Source organism: Chiloscyllium plagiosum, chromosome 8 (assembly GCF_004010195.1).
Source record: "Chiloscyllium plagiosum isolate BGI_BamShark_2017 chromosome 8, ASM401019v2, whole genome shotgun sequence".
Taxonomy (NCBI): Eukaryota; Metazoa; Chordata; class Chondrichthyes; order Orectolobiformes; family Hemiscylliidae; genus Chiloscyllium; species Chiloscyllium plagiosum.
This window is the reverse complement of record NC_057717.1, coordinates 88064179-88083828: the sequence shown is the minus strand read 5'-3', so window position 1 is coordinate 88083828 and position 19650 is coordinate 88064179. Positions and strand designations below refer to the sequence as shown.

Below are 19650 nucleotides of genomic sequence, written 5' to 3'. Positions count from 1 at the left end.
GAGGCCTGTGTAGTACTTTGGGGTTGGGTAGCCTAGCCACTGAATGGCAGCGTTGCATCTAGAGTGACGCTAACAGTTCGATTCCTGCACTACCTGGAGATCACCGTGGGATCTGGTGACCTTTGGGTCATTGCAGCTTATGGGCCTCTGGCAGTTTTGGTGACTTTCAAAGCTTTGCTGCCCCCCACTGAAAGGATGTAAATGCAATGGAAGCAGTTCTGCAGAAGTTCACCCCAACTGATGATGGGATTGGCTTGTGAGGGAAGATTGATTCACTTACGCCTGTACTCATTGGAGCTGAGACCATGAGTTGCAGTTCCTGAAATTGAAGCTCCGAAGGAGAGTTGACTGGACAGATGTTGAGAGGATGCTCCTCCTTCTGGGAGATACTAGAATGAATGTCTCCCATCCAAGATGGAGATGAGGACGTTTTATCCAAGGGCCATTAAGATGAAGAATTCTCTTCCCCAGAGAGCAGTGAAGAAAGAGTTGCACTTTACTTTGGAGTTAGAGTATTGATTAAAAGGAGTTGATAGTGTCAGGGGATAGACTGGAAAGTGTAGTTGTGTCCATAGTCAGATCAGTCATAATCCTATGAAATGGTAGAGCTGTTTTGAGGGGGTTAAGTGGCCTATTCCTGTTCTTAGTTCATATGTCTGGCTGTATTATTCTCTCCAGCACTATGCTAACTTCTCCTGTAGCTCATTCAAATCTTGTTTCCTAACTTGTTGCAGGACTGAGACCTTGACCAACGTTACAAATAACTTTGTCCTTGACTGTGAACAGATTGCTTCTTCCATCATTTTCTTTCTCTCTCCAGCCTTTGCATGGGCAGCCAGACGATCCTGCTGCAGAGTTTCAGCTCTGCTCTTCAGTTTCATGCCTTTGCTTGGTGCCACCTTAACCACTGATCACATCCTGAGCTGTTTTAGCAGAAGGTTCCCTTTCCATGTCTACACCATGACATTGAGACAATACTAGGAATCCTTATTTACCCCTCTGCTTTCTCATTTCTGTGATTCCCCCTTGGTGCCACATGTGATACACGACTCCACCCAACTCTTCCTCTCTGTAATTTCCTAGGCTGCTTCCACAGCAACTTATCCAGTCTGGAATGGATCAGGTTCTTTCCTCGTATCAGATTAATGGCAAAGATTGGACATAATCTTTCCAATCCGGAGACCATCTGGGGCAAAATCGTTGTTTGTAACTTTTGCCCAACTGTTCAGCCACTTCCACAACGTTATCCATCTCTGTCCTTATATCTAATCAAACCTCTTTCCCTGTCCCTGTACCTTCACGCTGAACTGTTGCAGCACTCAGCTAACCAACCTCCTAACCTTGATCCTCTGTAAACCCAAGTGATTTACCCAAAGCAGAATCCCATCAATTTGGTGATGCTAATGTTGTCTTGATCATGTAAAATAAGAATCTATCTGTCAATGATTCACAGAGGATGCTGTTTCCAATGCAAACATCATTAGAAGCCTGCAAATTTTCATCTCTCTGTTCATGAGCAAATAGAGACCAAGAAGATTTCCAGTGTCGAGGTTAAACCATTCTAAAAATTGAGAAGTTATGCTCAATGCAGTCTTTCACAGCATCTCCACAACTTCAGGTAGGAGCAATGATGTAGAGTCAATCTGTTTCAAAGTCTTGCTGGGTTTCCAGGGAAGGAAACATTCAGACTTGTCATACACTATCCCATATCCTTGGTGTACCCTGCAATGAGGTGCTGCTGCTCTCTGTTCAAACCATGAATGTCCAGCTGAACTCTACCTTCATTAACATGACTACCATGGCTGCTTGCTTGCTGATTTATCACTGATGTGCTTTTATCAAGACCACTCGCTGGCTGTCTGTGCTACTGCCCTGAGACCACAGATATGAAGGCTCTGCAGTGTATAGCCTCTATCAACAAAGACAGGCAGAATTAATCTACCTCCTGTTAATCAGTCTCAAATCTAAAACAATGTTTTAGACTCTTATTAAAGCCCTTCAGAAATCTCCCCTCCACTTTAATCACCGATGGTCTAATGTTCAAGAAAACTGAGACATTCCAAATGAATTTCTGATGACGGACCTAATGGCATAAACTTCAAGCATTTCTCAAATCCTGAATGACCAACCACAGAAGGAACAATAACAGATCCTGCCACATTTTCCACTAATGGGAGATGGAAGCATTTCCATTACATGACCATCTTAATCAGAATCTAGTGTACTTTACTGAACACTGCCCTCAGGCACTTTGCAACAGTGTGGGCAGAATGCCTCGGCGACTTTAGCCAGAATATCTGATTTAGATATCGATATTTGATTTGCTATTTTTGCTCCTACCATACAAAAAAAACAGACAACTTGAGCTTGCCTCAACTTTGCTCAAATCCTAATCTGCAACATGGCCAGCTCGCCTAACTGACAGACATGCAGCTTTGTGCCCCAAATTTAACATTTTCATCTTCCTGCCTTATGGCCATGTCCCTCCTTATGTCTAACCTCCAGTCCTAAAGCCTCTTTCCCAGATTCTCCATTTCCTTGCTGTAACAAATCAACCCTTTTCACAGCTGACAGTAACCCGTGCTTCACACTAATAAATTCCTTCGCTAAACCTTGCTACTCCTACTTGCCTCTCCGTTGAAGCATCTATTTGGACAACTTTCTTTTAATTTGCAGCTCCGTAAAACTGCTTGGGTCATTTTACTGTCAATGGTATTATGTAAATGCAACTTCTGGTAACACAGTTGCAGGAGGAAAGCTACTACATCTCTCTGCTAATGTCAGAATTTACCCAGGTCTGCCCATCGACAAAAACTGAGACAAACCCAATCTGTCCATTTACTGCCCTATTAGCATACCTGAAACCATTCACAAGGTGTGAGAGAGAGGCACAATTCTCCCCTTGCCTGTAATACCTTACTCAGCCGTGCACAGCTTTGGTTCGATCAGGGCCACATGACTTTGGATCTTGTTCAGCCTTGGGCAAAAACATTGACAAGGGAATGGTATTAAAAGGTGCAGTGTCCTTGACATTGAGGCTGGTTTGACCAAGTGTGGCACGAAGCAATGCCAGTAAAATTGAAGTCATTTCAAATCGAGGATGTGGAGAGGAGCATTATCGTAGGTTGGAGTCATACTTAGCACAAAAGGAAATGGTCATGGTGACAGGTGATCCCCTCAGCCCTGAGACAGTGGTGTTCCTCATTCATTGCTGAATATCCCTTGTGGATTATATGAACAAGGAACTAGATAGACCTCTTCGTCCTTCAAATCCGCTCGGGTATTCAATAAAGTCAGGGCTGATCAGATTGCTACATATCCCCAATAATCTTTTATATGCTCAGTGGTCAAGAGTCTAACTCTGCTTTAAAAATATTTAAGCATTCTGCATCCACTGACTTTTGAGGAAGGGAATTTAAAAGACACTCAACTCTGAGGGGAAGATAATGTCTCCTAATCTGATTTAAATGGATATCCTCTTACTTTTAATCTCTGAGCCCCGATTCTGTGTGCTCCCACAAGAGGGAATGTGTTTTTGGCATCTATCTAGTAAACTCCCCTCAAGACCTTGTATGTTATAATTAAGTCACCTCTGACCTTTCTAACCTCCAGAGGATATAGTGGTTTACTAGCCTTTCCTCACAAGACAATCTGCTCAGTCCAGGTTACTCATGGAGTAAACCTCCTCTGAGCTGCTTCCAATGCAGTAGTGACCTGCCTGGTGACCGTATCTACACACTGTACACACTATTGCAGCTATAGTCCCATCAATACCCTGTATAAGTGAAACATCACATTTGTACACTTACATTCAATTCCCCTTGCTATTGGTTTTCTTGCTTACCTGCTGTGATTCATGCACCAGGACAGCTGGACTGATCTGCACCTCAGAGCTCTGCAATCTCTTACCGTTTCGAGGGCGTGGTTTTTTTTTATTCTTTATGCCAAAACAGACAATTTCACAACTTTCCACTTTCTAATGAAGCAGTGCTTTCCTGCATGCAGACTGTACGTGTCAGTGGTAAATAACCTTTTGTACACGCAAGGAAATGCCTCTGAGGGGAAACAACACCTAAAAATGAGCAAACTTCTACAATATTCTACCCTCCAAGCAGCACAAACCTGTCCCAGACAGTTAACATTGAGAACGACATACTACCAACCAGCTATAATGTGATGCAGTGTGTCATCGACAGGGCTAACAAATAATAATTACTCACCACCAACCTGCTCAGTGCTTCGTTTGGGTTTTGGTAGGACCACTCATTATACACGTGGTTCAAACATGGGTCAAAGGACTGAGCCCCAGAGAGCAAAAGAATGAGGACCATATCTGTAAACAGTGAATCTATTTCAGCACCCCACGCCACCACCCTCTCTTTTCCCCCCCACCCCACCCTCTATCCTTCCCTCCTCACTGCCTCGTTTCCTCTCGCCCACCATCTCATGGCCCCCCTCCTTGTCACTGCCTCCTTCTCACCCCCTCCACCTGTTCCTTCCACCCAGCCTTTCCCTCTGTCCCTCCCTCCTTCGGAAATCCAGCTCTGAATGAGCTTTACACTGCCTCTGCCAATTTCTAGTTAAATGACTCAAATCTTTTTCAATAAAAATTTGGTGAATTACTCAGGGATGTTTTATTTCATTAGAGGCAGTAGGAAAGTGCAATAAAATACCGTACATAATTGTGTAGAAATGAAGTTTGTATGTCTAAATGTTTAGTCAAAAATAAGGAATTGATGTTTACACAGGTGACATTTTCATGTAATTGTAATCCATCCTCTCCCATTGCCTCCCCATCAGACAGAAGCCATCCTTCCCAACCTCACTCTCAAAAATAACACACAGGGAACTAACATATATATCTATAAAGGCTGAACAATCACCTTTAGTACAATGATATTCTGTTTTTTATTAGCCAAAGGTAAGGTACCAACATGTATATCTGAGCAACATTACTCATGGACATCGTGGTATAGAGGTCACCATTTTCTGTAGTTTTTTTGACCAGAGGCCAGATCCTTAGCTGTGATGAGTGAGTTCTTTTCCATGAGCTGAGTGGACTTCAGGAGCAGGCTTGAGAGTGTGGTGCTGGAAAAGCACAGCAGGTCAGGCATCATCTGAGAGCAGGAGAATCGGTGTTTCGGGCCCTTCATCAGGAATGTTGGGCTTATGCCCAAAACGTCGATTCTCCTGCTCCTCGGATGTTGCCTGACCTGTGCTTTTCCAGCACCACTCTCTCAGCTCTGATCTCCAGCATCTGCAGTCCTCACTGCCTCCTTCAGGAGCAGGCTGACAGCTCTCACACACAGCAATGATTCACTGAATTCTTTCACACATGAACTAGACCTGTTTCTCCTGTGGTAGATGTCACTGCTTTCCCAGAGATTGAGACTGTTGTTGGGAATTCAGAGTATAGTGATCACCTCCATCAGCTTCCTCATCTCGGGCTTTAAAGAGGAATTTTCCAGATATGCTCTCCCCAAACTGGTCTGCTCTAAAACCCTATTTTCCATTTGTTCATATTTATCTAAAGCTAACAGGTCTCATGTGTTGCTAACTCCTGTTGTAACACTTCTTCATGTCCCCATACAAAGACACTGTCTGTTGTTTTTTTCTCTCTCTCTCTAACATTTCTTCAACCCCTCATCCCCCAGCTTTGCACGCTATGTTGAAGAGCTCTGAAATGTCTTCAGACTAAGTGTGTTTCAGGGCACTGTTCCCACACGGCAGTCAGATTTCGAGTAGTAGTGGTGAAGTGTAGGAGTCTGTGGTCTGATGAGATAGCGTTCAGTAGAGCAGTGAGGTTTTCAGACCCAGAGCTCTCAGCCTGCGGAATCTCATAGCTATTACCATCAAAGCAAATCCTGACAAACTACGCCGAGAGACCCAAACGCTGTGGTACCAAGTACACTGGGTGTGGTGTTCTCTGTCCCAGCAGCCTTCAGTGGTGTAGGTGCAGCAGGTTGTTGATCACTGTACTCTGTGCCCTCTCACCTTTTGGTTAGTGTGCTGTCAGGTGATGCAGTGACTTAGCAAACAGCCTTTCGTCCGTGGGAGCCAGGTCGAACTGCAGCTCACATGGTCAGATCAAAGTCAACCCAACTGTCACTTCAAACAAACAAACAACAGAAATTGTTGGCAAAGCTCAGCCAGCCTGGCAGCATCTGGCGAGAGAAATCCGAGTCAATGTTTCAGGTCCTGTGACCCTTCCTCAGAACTGATGGTAGCTAGGGACTCATCAGTTTATGTGCAGATGATGGGATGGGGTGGTATTAGGAGGTAAATAATAGGTAGTGATGCAGCCAAAGAGAGAGAACAATAGGTGGACAGATAAAGGAGTAGATGATAATCTGGCTGGGTGGGTGAATAGCTGTTAGAGGGGACAGTTAGTGGCTAACAGTGAGTTGTGTGTAACAGCAGACTGTCGGGGTAATGACAAGGGCATGCGAGAGTTCAAACCCTAAAGGTATTCAACTCGATATTGAGCCCAGAAAGCTGCAGGGTCCCCAAGTGGAAAATGAGGTGCTGTTCTTCCAGCTTTTCTGGGTCACTGCAGCAAGCCTGTATCAGAGATATTGACCAGGGGACAGGGTGGTGTGTTGGAGTGACAGGCGATAGGAAGCTCAGGGTCTCCTGTTTTTGCGGGCAGAGTGTCGGTGTCCTGCAAAGCAATCACCTTGTGTTTGTTTAATTTCCCCAATGTACAGGAGACCACATTGTAAGCAGGATTAGGAATTGTGAGCAGCAAATGCAGCAGACTAGATCATCTGAAGTACAGGTAAAATACTGCTTCACCTAGCCCTTGGATCCTCAGGAGGGAGGAGGTAAATGGGCTGGTGTTACACCTCCTGTGGTTGCTGGGGAAGGTGTTGTGGGGAGGGTTCAGAGTGGAACAATCCCAGCAGACTGTTAATATCAGACTGGATTGTGTTGGACTGCGTCAATCCAGTTCTGCAGCACGAAACAATGCACCGTCTTTCTCCTGCGATGCGAAAAGAGGAATCTGGCAGGTTGAAGTGGGCCTGCGTGGCTGCCTGATGAGTTGACTGAGGGCTTAGAGGATGGTGGAGGGGGAGTGGGGGTTTATTTGCTGTGGAAATGCCTTTGAGTTGGGCGGGGGGGGGAAAAGAGTGAAGGCAGATTTATTCCTGGGGAATGACTTAGAGTCAGAGTCTACTACTGGAAGGTGGGCTGAGGAGATATATTATTTATCACTCAGGTAGACTTTAAATTGCAAGATGTCACGCGCTCAAAGGAGCCTCCATTTTACTTGAATGTGCAGCAATCCCTCTGCCTTGGCCTCCTGCACAGGAATGTATGAACCAGGCTGAATAACTAATCCAGCTAAACTGAAGCACCAACTATGAAGCTCTCTGCTTAACTGTTTTGAGAAGATTTGCTTAATTATCTGTTCAGAGTTGAATTGGTTGATCATGGAAAAGGGTCACCACAATTGGCCTGATTTTATTTATGAGGTAATACGGTCACATGTGACCCATACCTTCTGTATTTATGTTGCATTTAGATTCACACAGAAGCAGAATGAGAAAAAAATTGTCAATGCCCTTAAGAAAATTATCAGGCATCTATAAAATTTTAAGCAGAACATGAAGCCATGAATTTAAATATCACTATTTAAATTGGCACAAAATAACACACAAGCATTCAGCATTGCAGAGTCACAAAGCTGAATATTATAGCCGGGTAGTGACCACATCTTTACTGTGTCTTGGGTCTCACCCTCTGATTGAAGAATTGGTAGTGTTCACTCGAAAAGCATCTACACCCATTTCCATATAGTAGCTACTGAGCACAAACCTTAAGCTAGAGATTCCACATTTATGTGCAAGTAGTTTGGTGCCTTAAGAATTTGAACATTTCCTGGTTAGCTGAGTGTTCCTTTGTCAGGTTGGAAACCGTTCTCACTTCTTTACAGCTGCTTTCTTTCTCCTCAAGTCAAAGAATGTTTTCCTCAATGCAGCCTTTGTTTCTTTACCCCACTGCTTGTTACCCTGTGCTCCCAGCCTGTTTTAAACAATCCCTGTCTCCATCAACCCCACTGCAGCCTCTTTCTTAATCTGCTCACTGCTCAAATAACAGCAAACAGAGATGTAAGCTATCCTGTGGCTGGGGGAGCAGTCCCTTCCCATTTCTATTTATGAATGTGCTCACCTGGATATTTGGGGAGGCAGATTAACCCTCCCCCCCAGTATAGTTTGTGTGGCTGTGATACCTGGGGAATCCCAGTGTTTACTATACTCATGGAGAGGGATAGGAGCAGGCTGTATTGGAAAGTATTTAATTGGGGAGGGGGAATTACAATGGTATTAGGCAGGAACTGGGGTCCCTAAATTGGGAACAGATGTTCTCAGGGAAATACGCAACAGAAATGTGGAGGTTGTTTAGGGAGCTCTTGCTGATAGTGCTGGATAGATATGTCCCACTGAGGCAAGGAAGAGACGGTAGGGTAAAGGAACCTTAGGTGACAAGGGATGTGGAACATCTAGTCAAGAGGAAGAAGGAAGCTTACTGAAGGTTGAGGAGGCAAGGATCAGACTGGGCTTTAGAAGGTTACAAGGTAGCCAGGAAGGAACTGAAGAATGGACTTAGGAGAGCTAGAAGGGGGCATGAGAAAGCTTTAGCAGGTAGGATTAAGGAAAACCCTAAGATGTCCTACCCTTACGTGAGGGACAAAAGGATGGTCAGATAGAGGGTAGGGCTGATCAGGGATAGTGGAGAGAACTTGCACCTGGAGTCAGAGGAAGTAGCGGAGGTCCTTAATGAATACGGCTTTAGAAGGTTACAAGGTAGCCAGGAAGGAACTGAAGAATGGACTTAGGAGAGCTAGAAGGGGGCATGAGAAAGCTTTAGCAGGTAGGATTAAGGAAAACCCTAAGATGTCCTACCCTTACGTGAGGGACAAAAGGATGGTCAGATAGAGGGTAGGGCTGATCAGGGATAGTGGAGAGAACTTGCACCTGGAGTCAGAGGAAGTAGCGGAGGTCCTTAATGAATACTTTGCTTCTGTATTCACTACTGGGAGGGATCTTGTCGTTTGTGAGGACAGTGTGAAACAGGCTGGTATGCTCAAACAGGTTAATGTTAAGAAGGAGGATGTGCTGGAAATTTTGAAAAACATGAGGATGGATATATCCCCTGGACAGATGGGATATACCCAAGGTTACAATGTGAAGTGAGGGAAGAGATTGTGTCCGCGATGATCTTTAAGTCCTCACTGTCCACTGGAGCAGTACCAGATGATTGGAGGGTGGCAAATATTATTTCCTTGTTCAAGGAAGGGAATAGGGATAATCCTGGGAATTACAGACCAGTCAGTCTTCTCTGTGGTGGGCAAATTATTGGAGAGGAATCTGAGAGACAGGATTTATGATTACTTGGAAAAGCACAGTTTGGTTAGAGATAGTCAGCATGGTTTTGTGAGGGGCAGGTTATGCCTCACAAGCCTTATTGAATCCTTTGAGGATGTGACAAAACACATTGATGAAGGTAGCACAGTGGATGTGATGTATATGGATTTTAGCAAGGCATTTGATAAGGGTTCTCCATGGTAGTTCATTCAGAAAGTAAGGAGGCATGGGATACAGAGAAATTTGGCCATCTGGATACAGAATTGGCTGGCCCATACAAGGCAGAGAGTGGTAGTAGATGGGAAAGTATTCATCCTAGAGCTCAGTGGGACCTCTGGTCTTGGTGACGTTTATGAATGACTTGGATGAGGAAGTGGAAGGGTGGGTTAGTAAGTTTGCTGATGACACGAAGGTTGGTGGAGTTGTGGATGGTGAGGAGGGCTGTTGTAGATTGCAATGGGACATTGACAGGATGCAGAGCTGGGCTGGTAAGTGGCAGATGGAGGTCAACCTGGAAAAGTGTGGAGTGATTCATTTTGGAAAGTTGAATTTGCATGTGGATTACAGGGTTAAAGGCAGGATTCTTGGCAGTGTGGAGGAACAGAGAGATCTTGGGATCCATGTTCATCAATGCCTCAAAGTTGCCACCCAAGTTGATAGGGTTGTTAAGAAGGCGAATGGTATGTTGGCTTTCGTTAGCGGGGGATTGAGTTTAAGAACCACAAGATTATGTTGCAGCTCTATAGAGACCTGGTTAGACCACACTTGGAATATTGTATTCAGTTCTGGTTGCCTCATTATAGGAAGGATGATAAAGCTTTAGAGAGGGTGCAGAGGAGATTTCCCAGGATGCTGCCTAGACTGGAGGGCATGTCTTAAGAAGAAAGGTTGAGGGAGCTAGGGCTTTTCTCATTGGAGCGAAGAAAGATGAGAGATGACTTGACAGAGGTGTAAAAGGTGAGGACTGCAACAAACAATACATCAGACACGGAGAAAACTAGCCACCAGGATACAGGAACACCAATTAGCCACCAAAAGACATGACCAACTATCACTTACACACAGAATAAGGACCCCACTTTGACAGGGACAACACATCCATCCTAGAGCAGGCTAAACAGAAATACGCACGGGAATTCCTAGAGGCCTGGCATTCAATATACGCATCAATTTAGACCCCATTTACCAACCTCTGAGACAAAGAACCGGAAATAATACAACCACCTTAACGGACCAAGACACACAAATAGAAAATGGGTCACTAACACGAGCACTTCACCAGTGGCTCACTGATTATGTTACCTAGCACGGTGACGAAACGTCTGAGAACACACCCACCAGCTCAGTGAGCAAACTTACAACATGAAGATGATCAGAAGCAAATCCTGGACTTTTTCACAGGGTGGAAATGGCCATCATGCAGGGTTTAAGGTGATTGGAGGAAGGTTTAGGGTAGGTAGGTTCCTCTCACAGAGAGTGGTGGGTGGGTGGAGTGCACTGCCAGCAGTGGGAGTAGAGTCAGATACATAAGCTTCTCATGGTTGGCACATGGATGGTAGTAGAATGAAGAGTATGTTTATTAGTTTGATCTTAGACGAGGATTAAAAAGCCAGCACAACATCGACGGCCGAAGGGCCTGTACTATTCTATGTTCTCTCTTTAGTATCTTCCTGGGCCCACCCCCAGGAAGAGATCAGCACCTCGGGACACCTGGCTGGATAAAAGGATTGGCAAACAATACCAGATAGTGCTGCTTTGTTAGAGCCCTACAGACCAGGGACATCCTGGTAAACCTCCTCTGATTGGATTATACCATCACCAATGGAGATACCACCCTAGAGACCATTTATAACTGCCAGTTCCACTTTGAATGCCTAGTTTACCAAAACCACTGGATTCCCGTGGGCCAGAGCGACCCGATCCCTGCCTGTCCACAATAGTGTATTTTAGAAATCTAAAATATTGCAGAAGGGTGTATGGCCTGTAGTATCTGCCAGTTGATATAGCATAATCCAAATGCCAGCTCTTGTACGTTTAACACTTGAGGTTTCAGTGTTTTTTACATGTATGTGGATATGCCGTTGAATATGATGAGGTTTATCTTTCAGGCAGCGAGTTTCAAACTCCTACACTTCTGAGTTTCTCCCTGTCACCCTTTGGATCCTTGTGCCCTACCTTGTTATTTATCCCTCACATCCTTCCTATTCTCTCGGTAAAAACAATGACTGCAGATGCTGGACACCGGATTCTGGATCAGTGGTGCTGGAAGAGCACAGCAGTTCAGGCAACATCCAAGGAGCAGGAAAATCGACGTTTCGGGCAAAAGCCCTTCATCCTTCCTATTCTCTGTCTATTTATACAGTACAGTAAAATACAATGCAGTCTAGCACAGGAACACTCCCTTCGGCCCACTAAGCCTGTGCCAATTCCTAATCCTTATTGCAACCTGCTGCCTATTACTTGTGTGTAGATTCGATCCCTCTGTTTACTTCCTGGTCATGTGTCTTAAACATTGCGAATGTTCCTGCTTCCACCACCTCCACTGACAGTATGTTCCAGGCACCCACCACCCTCTGGGTGAAACATTTTTCCCTGCATTTCTCTCCCAAACACCATTCCTTCCCCCCCACCTTTTGTAGTTGACCTTTTCACCCTGGGTAAAAGCCTCTGACTATCCACCCTCTCACTGTTTTGTAGATCTCTTTCAGGTCGCCCCTCAACCCCCGTCTTTCCAATGAAAAAAAAATTGAGTTTATCCAACCTCTCCTCTTAACTGAACCCCTCCAGACCAGGCGACATCCTCCTCTGTACCCCCTCCAAAGCATCCACGAACTTCCGGTAGTGTGGCATCCAGAACTGCTTGTAATATTCCGAATTCATTATTAATAAATTTATGTAGCACGTGTCATCAATTCATACACCACTATTAAATCTCGACTCCAAAGAAAATGCACTCATTCCTCAAGCTAAACTCCCTCAATTCCTGGCAATATCCTTCTGAATCTCCTCTATACTCTCCTCCAGTACCGTGAAATTCTTCCTACAGTTTGGCAACCTGAACTCTGTACAGTACCGTAGCCTAACTGGTATTTTACACAATTCTAGTTTAACCATCCTGCTCTTGTGCTCTGCACCTCAATTAATAAAGACACACTATACTGATACCCTCAGGGCTTGTAACTTGCATTCCAAGAATGCTCTCTATCTCCCTCTCTCGTTCCTAACATTTATTCTCTCTAAATATACTAATGTTACACTTCTCCAAGTGGAATTTGGTTTGCCGTTTTTCTGCCAACTTTGACCAGTCTGGTGTTATCGCCTTGTTATGAAGATGTGGGTTTGCTGTACCTTTAAAAGAGTTAAAAGCTGAGAGAGCTACCTGACGGTATCAAGTGTTCTCACTGTAACAAAGCCAAATTATCTGGTTGCCTGGAACCGACAAAGCAGATTCAAATTAGGCCAATCAGTTCAAATTATACCCTGAAAAATACCAAACTCCAACCAAATTTGAATTGAGTATATTGACAATCTTAAAAGCCAATGACACAATCCAATGCTTTGGGGATATAAGACCAGGGAAAATTGAACAGTTGGGAGGAGAACTGCCAAGCCAACGACATCTACAGACTACGCAGGGAATAGCTCTCTTAAAGGTATCTTTATTGATCAGTAAACTGGGAGGCCGAATCTCCAAGAATGAGAAAAGACGACAGGAATACCAAGGAGAACGAAAGTCGCATGGTTTTGAGATAAGAAGTTTTGTTTTGTAAATCTGAATTGGGAGTTTTATCCGACTAGTATTATAGAAGGGAAGGTAAAAGATAGGTTAGACAAAGGAGTTGTGAATAGTTGTTAGCTAGTTATTCTCTGTTATACTTTAAGAAATAAATTGTTAATTTTGACTTTAAATAGTTCTTGGTCTCTCGAATTTTCATGGATTACTGCACAGGATAAATCTTTTGTGTTGCTGGTTTTAAATTAAGCAGGAGGGCTTACCCCGTGTCGTTACAGTCTCCATTGCCTTCTGAGACACTTCGAAAGGCGCACAACCCTCAAAAACTCTTTCTTTCACATCTTGGTCCTGAAAGAGTGGACCTTAATTCTAAAACAGTGCCCCCTAATTCTGGACTGATCTACAAGAGGAAACATCCCTGTCAAGACAGTGTAGAATCCTGCACACTTTAGTTAAGTTACCCCTCAGTCCTCAGGTCAGGCCAAGAAACCCCATCCTGTCCAACTATCTCCATAAGACAACCCAGTCATTTCAGGTATCAATCCAGTAAGTGTTCTCTGAACTGCCTAGCATTTATTTATATGCTTAGAAAAAGGGATCAAAATTCTGTGCACAGTATTTCCAGTGCACTCTCACGAATGCCCTGCCTGCCTGACCTATATCGTCCTGAACTGCAGATCCTTCCCTTGTGTAATAGAGAATAACATTATGCTAGATTTATCAGTATATGGAAGTGCAGCAAGGAATTGAGGCTAATGGACAGCTGTCCTTTATTATGAGAGGGTAATTTATGGAAGTTCACTAAAGTTAAACAAGCCATTGCAGGAGTTAACAAACCTATGGAACCACCAGGAGATGAATTATGGAGTGAGGTAGATGTGTTCTCGCCTGTTAGTTTCTTAATGTGTTACGTCAAAGTTTGCAGCTTTGGATTAATGTTTGTTTATTTTTGAACACAGATCCGGCTTTTCAAAGGTCAGGGCTCCTTTCCGACTCCAATGAGCTTTGATGGGATTCATATTGTGAATCACATGGTCGCAGATGATGAATCCACTCAGTCGTCTGATGAGGATCTCTTACCTAGCCCCATGGGAATAAGCGGTCTGCAGGAGGGGCTGTACCCAATCCCACACGGAAATGGCCATTTCCTCAGAGGGCTGGAGATCTCGGGAAAGGACAGTGATGGCAGCACAGACAGCGATCAGGAGGAGCGGAATTCTGCACTGGAGCTTGAAGCTGAGATGGCCAATCATATCATGTGTAATGACAGCCCAAATAAGCCACCATCCATCTCTACAACAGTTTAATGGGGAACTTATGGCATTCTACTCAGTGAGACTTCACTGTGTATGAGACTGTCCTGAACTGTCTATTACTTCTCTAAGATTTTGGTCTAACATTAAGTTCCATGCATATTTGCCAACAAGGAATCTTCTTTACTCGGCAGTGATTTTAAATGCTGCTGCATCTGATCATTATTTTTCCATTGAAGGGAATGGAGTAGGGTAGTTTGGAAAACATTGGGATTCTCTAGTGTTGTCGCTGTTTTCTGAAACCCAGCTGCCCAGTTGCTAAAATATTGGTGTTCAGTCTTCCATGGTGCTTAATGTGCTATCTTCCTGGTGCACACTGCATGTGGGGCACAGAGGGATGCAGCAATACCAGAAAGCTGGTGTGTATGGGATCTGATCTCTCCTCTCCTCCGTTCCAGTTCCTCATTAGGAGAATGATGCACAGGGCAGGTTCACCACTAACCTCTAACTATTGCTTTACACTGGAGATTTTCTGGGATTACCACATTTGTGGATCATTATCATCTCCTGTAACTTGGAGGTTGAGCAAGAGAAAAGACCAAACATTATAGCAGTTATATATTTAATTTCTATGTTTGTCTGGGAAACAGCAAATCCGAGCTCATACATAGAGGCAGTCTCACAACAGGACTTGATAGAAAATGGTTCATGTGCCAACTGACAGTATCTCATTGACATGATAATTAATATATTATTTGACACAACAGCGTAGTTTCTGACTGAGTGTTTGTTTTGCTGATGTCTGGCCAACTCAGTATCTGATACACTGTAGTGCCTGTTGAAACATTACTGACTGGCACAGTATCTAACTGACTCACTTAATTGTTGTAACTAGCCATCACTCTCAGCCTTTGTGTTCTTGGAGCTCGAAGTTTGACCCCATTGATGTAACGGAGTCAATAAGAAAATTCTGTGTCCCAGAGTGAAATTATTATACAACCCTTTGCTACTTAGATATTAAATTAAAACATTTGTTTTTCAATCCGGATCCTCATCAAATCCTGTGCTATCTTCACATTTTTCTTCGAGTTAATTTTTATAACTTTTTAATTTAATTTGACCTGACTCAGAGCACTTTTTGTCTTTGTTTAGTTTTGCTACTTTCTGAACTCTGCCACTTACTGGTACTCTTATGGTGTTGTTCGAGCACTTGGCTTGCTTTGCAATGGTACGGCGATGCTTCTATCATTTCCAAAGGTTTCAACCCTGGAAAGTATTTCTTTTTAAATCCGATCTAGAGAGGTGATCTGCTCACAGCCATTCTGAAAGGCCTTCCACGCGGCACCTGAGAAATATTGTTGAAGGGGCTAGTGAGGTGAGTGTCGGGCTGAGCCCATGGTGGGGAGAGTGTACTACCCCCCACACTGAGCCCCTGACATCTCCAGGTATTAGGTGGGACCAATGTTCCTTTTTTCCCTAAATTACTGAAGTGGTTGAAGTTGGCAGAGTGGCCCGCTCCTGCACTTAGCAGTGAGAGTCCTTAATGAATCTCTTTTTGAGGGAGTGCATTCACTTGTTGAAGCTGAGTAACCCAGGATGATGTTAGGGAAGAACATTTCAGAATACAAAGTGTCATGTGTCCTTGAGGGAGTGAATTGCTGGTGGTGTGGTCCAAGTGTTCTCTCTCTTCACATTTCACTCTCTGTTTATGACCGTCTGTGTACCGGAGCAGTGTGCCAGTTATAAGTCACTTGACTTTTGTTTTCTGTTGTTGTATTAACATAATACATCATCACATCAACGTAAAATGTCTTCACATCACTTTGGCGCTGTTGCTGTCCCGTGCACATAGGACTGTGTTTCTGGTGTACTGTTTCAGTATTTTGCGAATATGGTCAAAATTGAGCAAACTGAATGATTTTGTGTGTCTCCATCATTTTCTGGATCAGTGTGGGGGGTGCGCCCTCAGATTGATTAAGGAAGAGGAAGGAGGGACTGTACTGCAATGATTTGGGGAAACATCAGCCTGCTTGAGGTCTGTGGTGAAATTCAGGCACTACCTGTGTTTCTGGGCAGGAACGATGGTGTATACTCCCTGGGAATGGCCTGCTTGGTCTTCTCTTTGTTTTATTACCATGAGCCCTTCTCCTTAGGTTCACTTCCAAGCTTTTCACTAAGCATTTGATATTTTCATCAGCTTGGGGCAAGGTGTACAGAGACATCTGGCCATTTCTATAAGGCGTTAAGTTGATGAGGTCTTTGAGCGGTCCACTACTATGCGGCAACTCTCAATTTAGATAAAACAACACCTTCAGCATAAAGTGGAACTGATACCGATGTGGGCCCACTGAGACTCTATAGGTCAATCTCAGTTTAACTTCCTGCAGTGTATTGTATCCTTCAGACTCTCTCCTATTCACTGCCAACATGATGTACCTTGCCCCTAGTCACTGTCTGGAGTATTACTGCAAGGAAGCGTTCGCCCATCTAGGATCAGACCTTGGTGCCATCAGTCCCAGCTCAGGATGTGGGATGAGAGGCAGCCACTAGTTTTACTGCTGCTACAGGTATCTCTTGTACAAGGACCAATGCTTTGAGTATCATCACCAACTCAAGTGATCTGTCCCAAATTGACAGTGAAGTCCATAATTGGTCCAATGTTCCAATCTCTGGTTATACAGATGTTGCTTTGTACGATGGGATTGCATTTGCAAGTTCCTGAAGTATCTGGCCAACTTATGCCATTTTATGCAACAGATTTTTTTTTTAGTTTAGCTCTTCTGTTACCTAGGATACTGTTACAAGTAAGTGCAAAGTTCTCTAACATCCTGCTTTCAAATGTCACTTTGAAACAATGCTTCAATATTTGTTAAATTTGAACTGGACTTGAACATACTCTGCATTCGGAGTTAAGCATGATCATATACAAGAGTGAAAAACAGTTGCCCCATCACCTATTGTCCAGTGTGTAAATGGCCGTGCTGTTAGTCCACCACCTCCTGACAGAAAATGGTTGCTGTGTGGGGCCACTGCATGTAGGGGACTGGCTGAATCTCAGCACATTCCCTGGAAGCTGCTTGGACTGGGTTGGGCAAAGTCAGAAATCTCACAACACCAGCTCATATTCCAATAGGCTTATTTGAAATCGCAGTCTGAAAGCTGTGCTCTGAAAGCTTCTGTGATTTCAGATAAACCTGGTGATGTGTGACTTCTGACTTTGTGCACCCCAGTCCAACCCTGGCACCTCCACATCATGGGGGTGGGGGGGGGGGAAGATGTAGGGGGGGGAGATGTAGGGGGGGGAGTGGGTAATGTCCGCAGTTTGGGATACTGTGACTGTGAGAAGTGCAATGCTGTCTGTAGTTGTCTGCAAACATCCTAGAAATCAGATTCTGACAGGTGTCAGACAAATCTGTCTGTTGTCTCCGTATGAAAGCAAGTTTTGTTATTTGAAGATTGAAAGTGTAGGTCTCCAGTACAGCTGGGTACTAGCATGCAAGTGTAATAACGACTTCCAGCAGCACGTGGCCAGGCTGCAGACGGGGTTTGCAGTGTGTGCTGAACACTGAGTTGTTGGTCTGCCCTGAGCTCACTCAGTATGTTGTGTTGTGTGTTATAGTTGGTGTCACATCTCCAGCCATGGAGAGAGCCCCAGTTTTGCTCCGTTGTATAAATGTGTTACCCTGTTGTGTTCCATGGCAAGTGGTGATGCTGTGCCATGTAATGTCTCATGGGACCAGTGATTAGAGGTTACATATGGCATAATGCCAGGGCTGTTACTGAATTGTATATATTCTGCTGTTGTGTATTGCCAAAACAATGTAGTATACCGTTTATATTGAATTTTAGTGTGAAAATATTCCACAATAGTTTTTGAAATGTCTGTGTTGCCACATTCAGATTGCCAGTTCCTCTTGTAAAGCTGATCCATACTGAATCATGATCACGTTTAGCCTCTGGCTCTGTAAATAAGGACATCAGTGCACACTGAACCATAACTGTATCAAGACATGAGCTTTATTTGTATGTACTGTGTAACAGTGGAGGATATCCTCATAAAGCAGTGAATGTGATCCAGAGATATTAAACCAGAAACATTGTGGGCCTGTTTTTCTCCTGGTCATTTGTGAACTCAAAGACGAGTTTAAACTTGAGGAAGTTCAGTAAACCGTAGCAGTGCTGGCTGCAATTGATTCTTGGAAGCTGTATGACATTAGATCCTTCGCTCCCATTGAGAACCTTAACTTTGACACATCAAATGAAACGGTGTTATTCTCCATCTGTTAATTACTCTCTCAAAACTAATTCTATAATGACTAACTCCACACCCAAGTCTGTTAGTACACTCTCTGTGCCGATTCTGTCATCACTCCCTCCGAGCTGGTGCTGTGATTGCTCCCACTGCATCTGGCTCTTTAATTACTGTTTAATTACCATCTCCACCGTGATACTGTAATTAATGTCACCGTACCCAACTCTGATTACTCTCTCCCACACACTGTAATTATTCTGTTCACAACAGATTCTCTCATTACTCTCTATTACCCCCCAACACTCCAGTTCTGTAATTACACTCTCCATATCCACTTTGTAACCACTCTCACCACATTCCTTAATTACTCTCTCTGCCCTGATTCTGTCATTACTCTCAGCAAAGTGGGCGGCACGGTGGCACAGTGGTTAGCACTGCTGCCTCACAGCGCCGGAGACCCGGGTTCAATTCCCGTCTCAGGCGACTGACTGTGTGGAGTTTGCACGTTCTCCCCATGTCTGCGTGGGTTTCCTCCGGGTGCTCCGGTTTCCTCCCACAGTCCAAAGATGTGCACATTAGGTGAATTGGCCATGCTAAATTGCCCATAGTGTTAGGTAAGGGGTAAATGTAGGGGTATGGGTGGGTTGTGCTTCGGCGGGTCGGTGTGGACTTGTTGGGCCGAAGGGCCTGTTTCCACACTGTAATGTAATCTAATCTAATCAAAGTCTGTAATTACTCCCTGCCCCGATTCTGTCATTACTCTCAGCAAAGTCTGTCATTTCTCCCCTCCCCGATTCTGTCATCACTCCCCGCCCCGACTCTATAACTATCCTTGCTGTATCCACTCCTGTCATTACTCTGTCCCATTACATCACTCCACGTGATACCTGGAAACAGTTGAAGGCATGGATACTACAAAACTTTGGGTCATAGTCCTACAGCGCTGAAACAGACCCTTCAGTTCCACCCGTCCAGGCTCACCATAATCCCAGACTAAATGAGTCTCGTCTGCTGTGCTTGGCTCATCTCCCTCCAAACATTTCT

General features: G+C 44.3%; 1 protein-coding gene across 8 annotated transcripts in view; it reads left to right on the top strand.

Annotated features, from left to right (window-relative positions):
- The window catches only part of LOC122552164 (EVI5-like protein), a 264526-nt gene extending 247006 nt beyond the window's left edge, over nt 1-17520 (top strand). For all 8 annotated transcript variants that reach the window (XM_043694689.1, XM_043694685.1, XM_043694688.1 and 5 more), the window contains one exon: nt 14061-17520. In XM_043694689.1, coding sequence (XP_043550624.1) covers nt 14061-14408 — 348 coding nt within the window. In that variant the 3' untranslated portion in view covers nt 14409-17520. The remainder of the gene's footprint in view (nt 1-14060) is intronic.
- The last annotated feature ends 2130 nt before the right edge of the window (nt 17521-19650 follow it).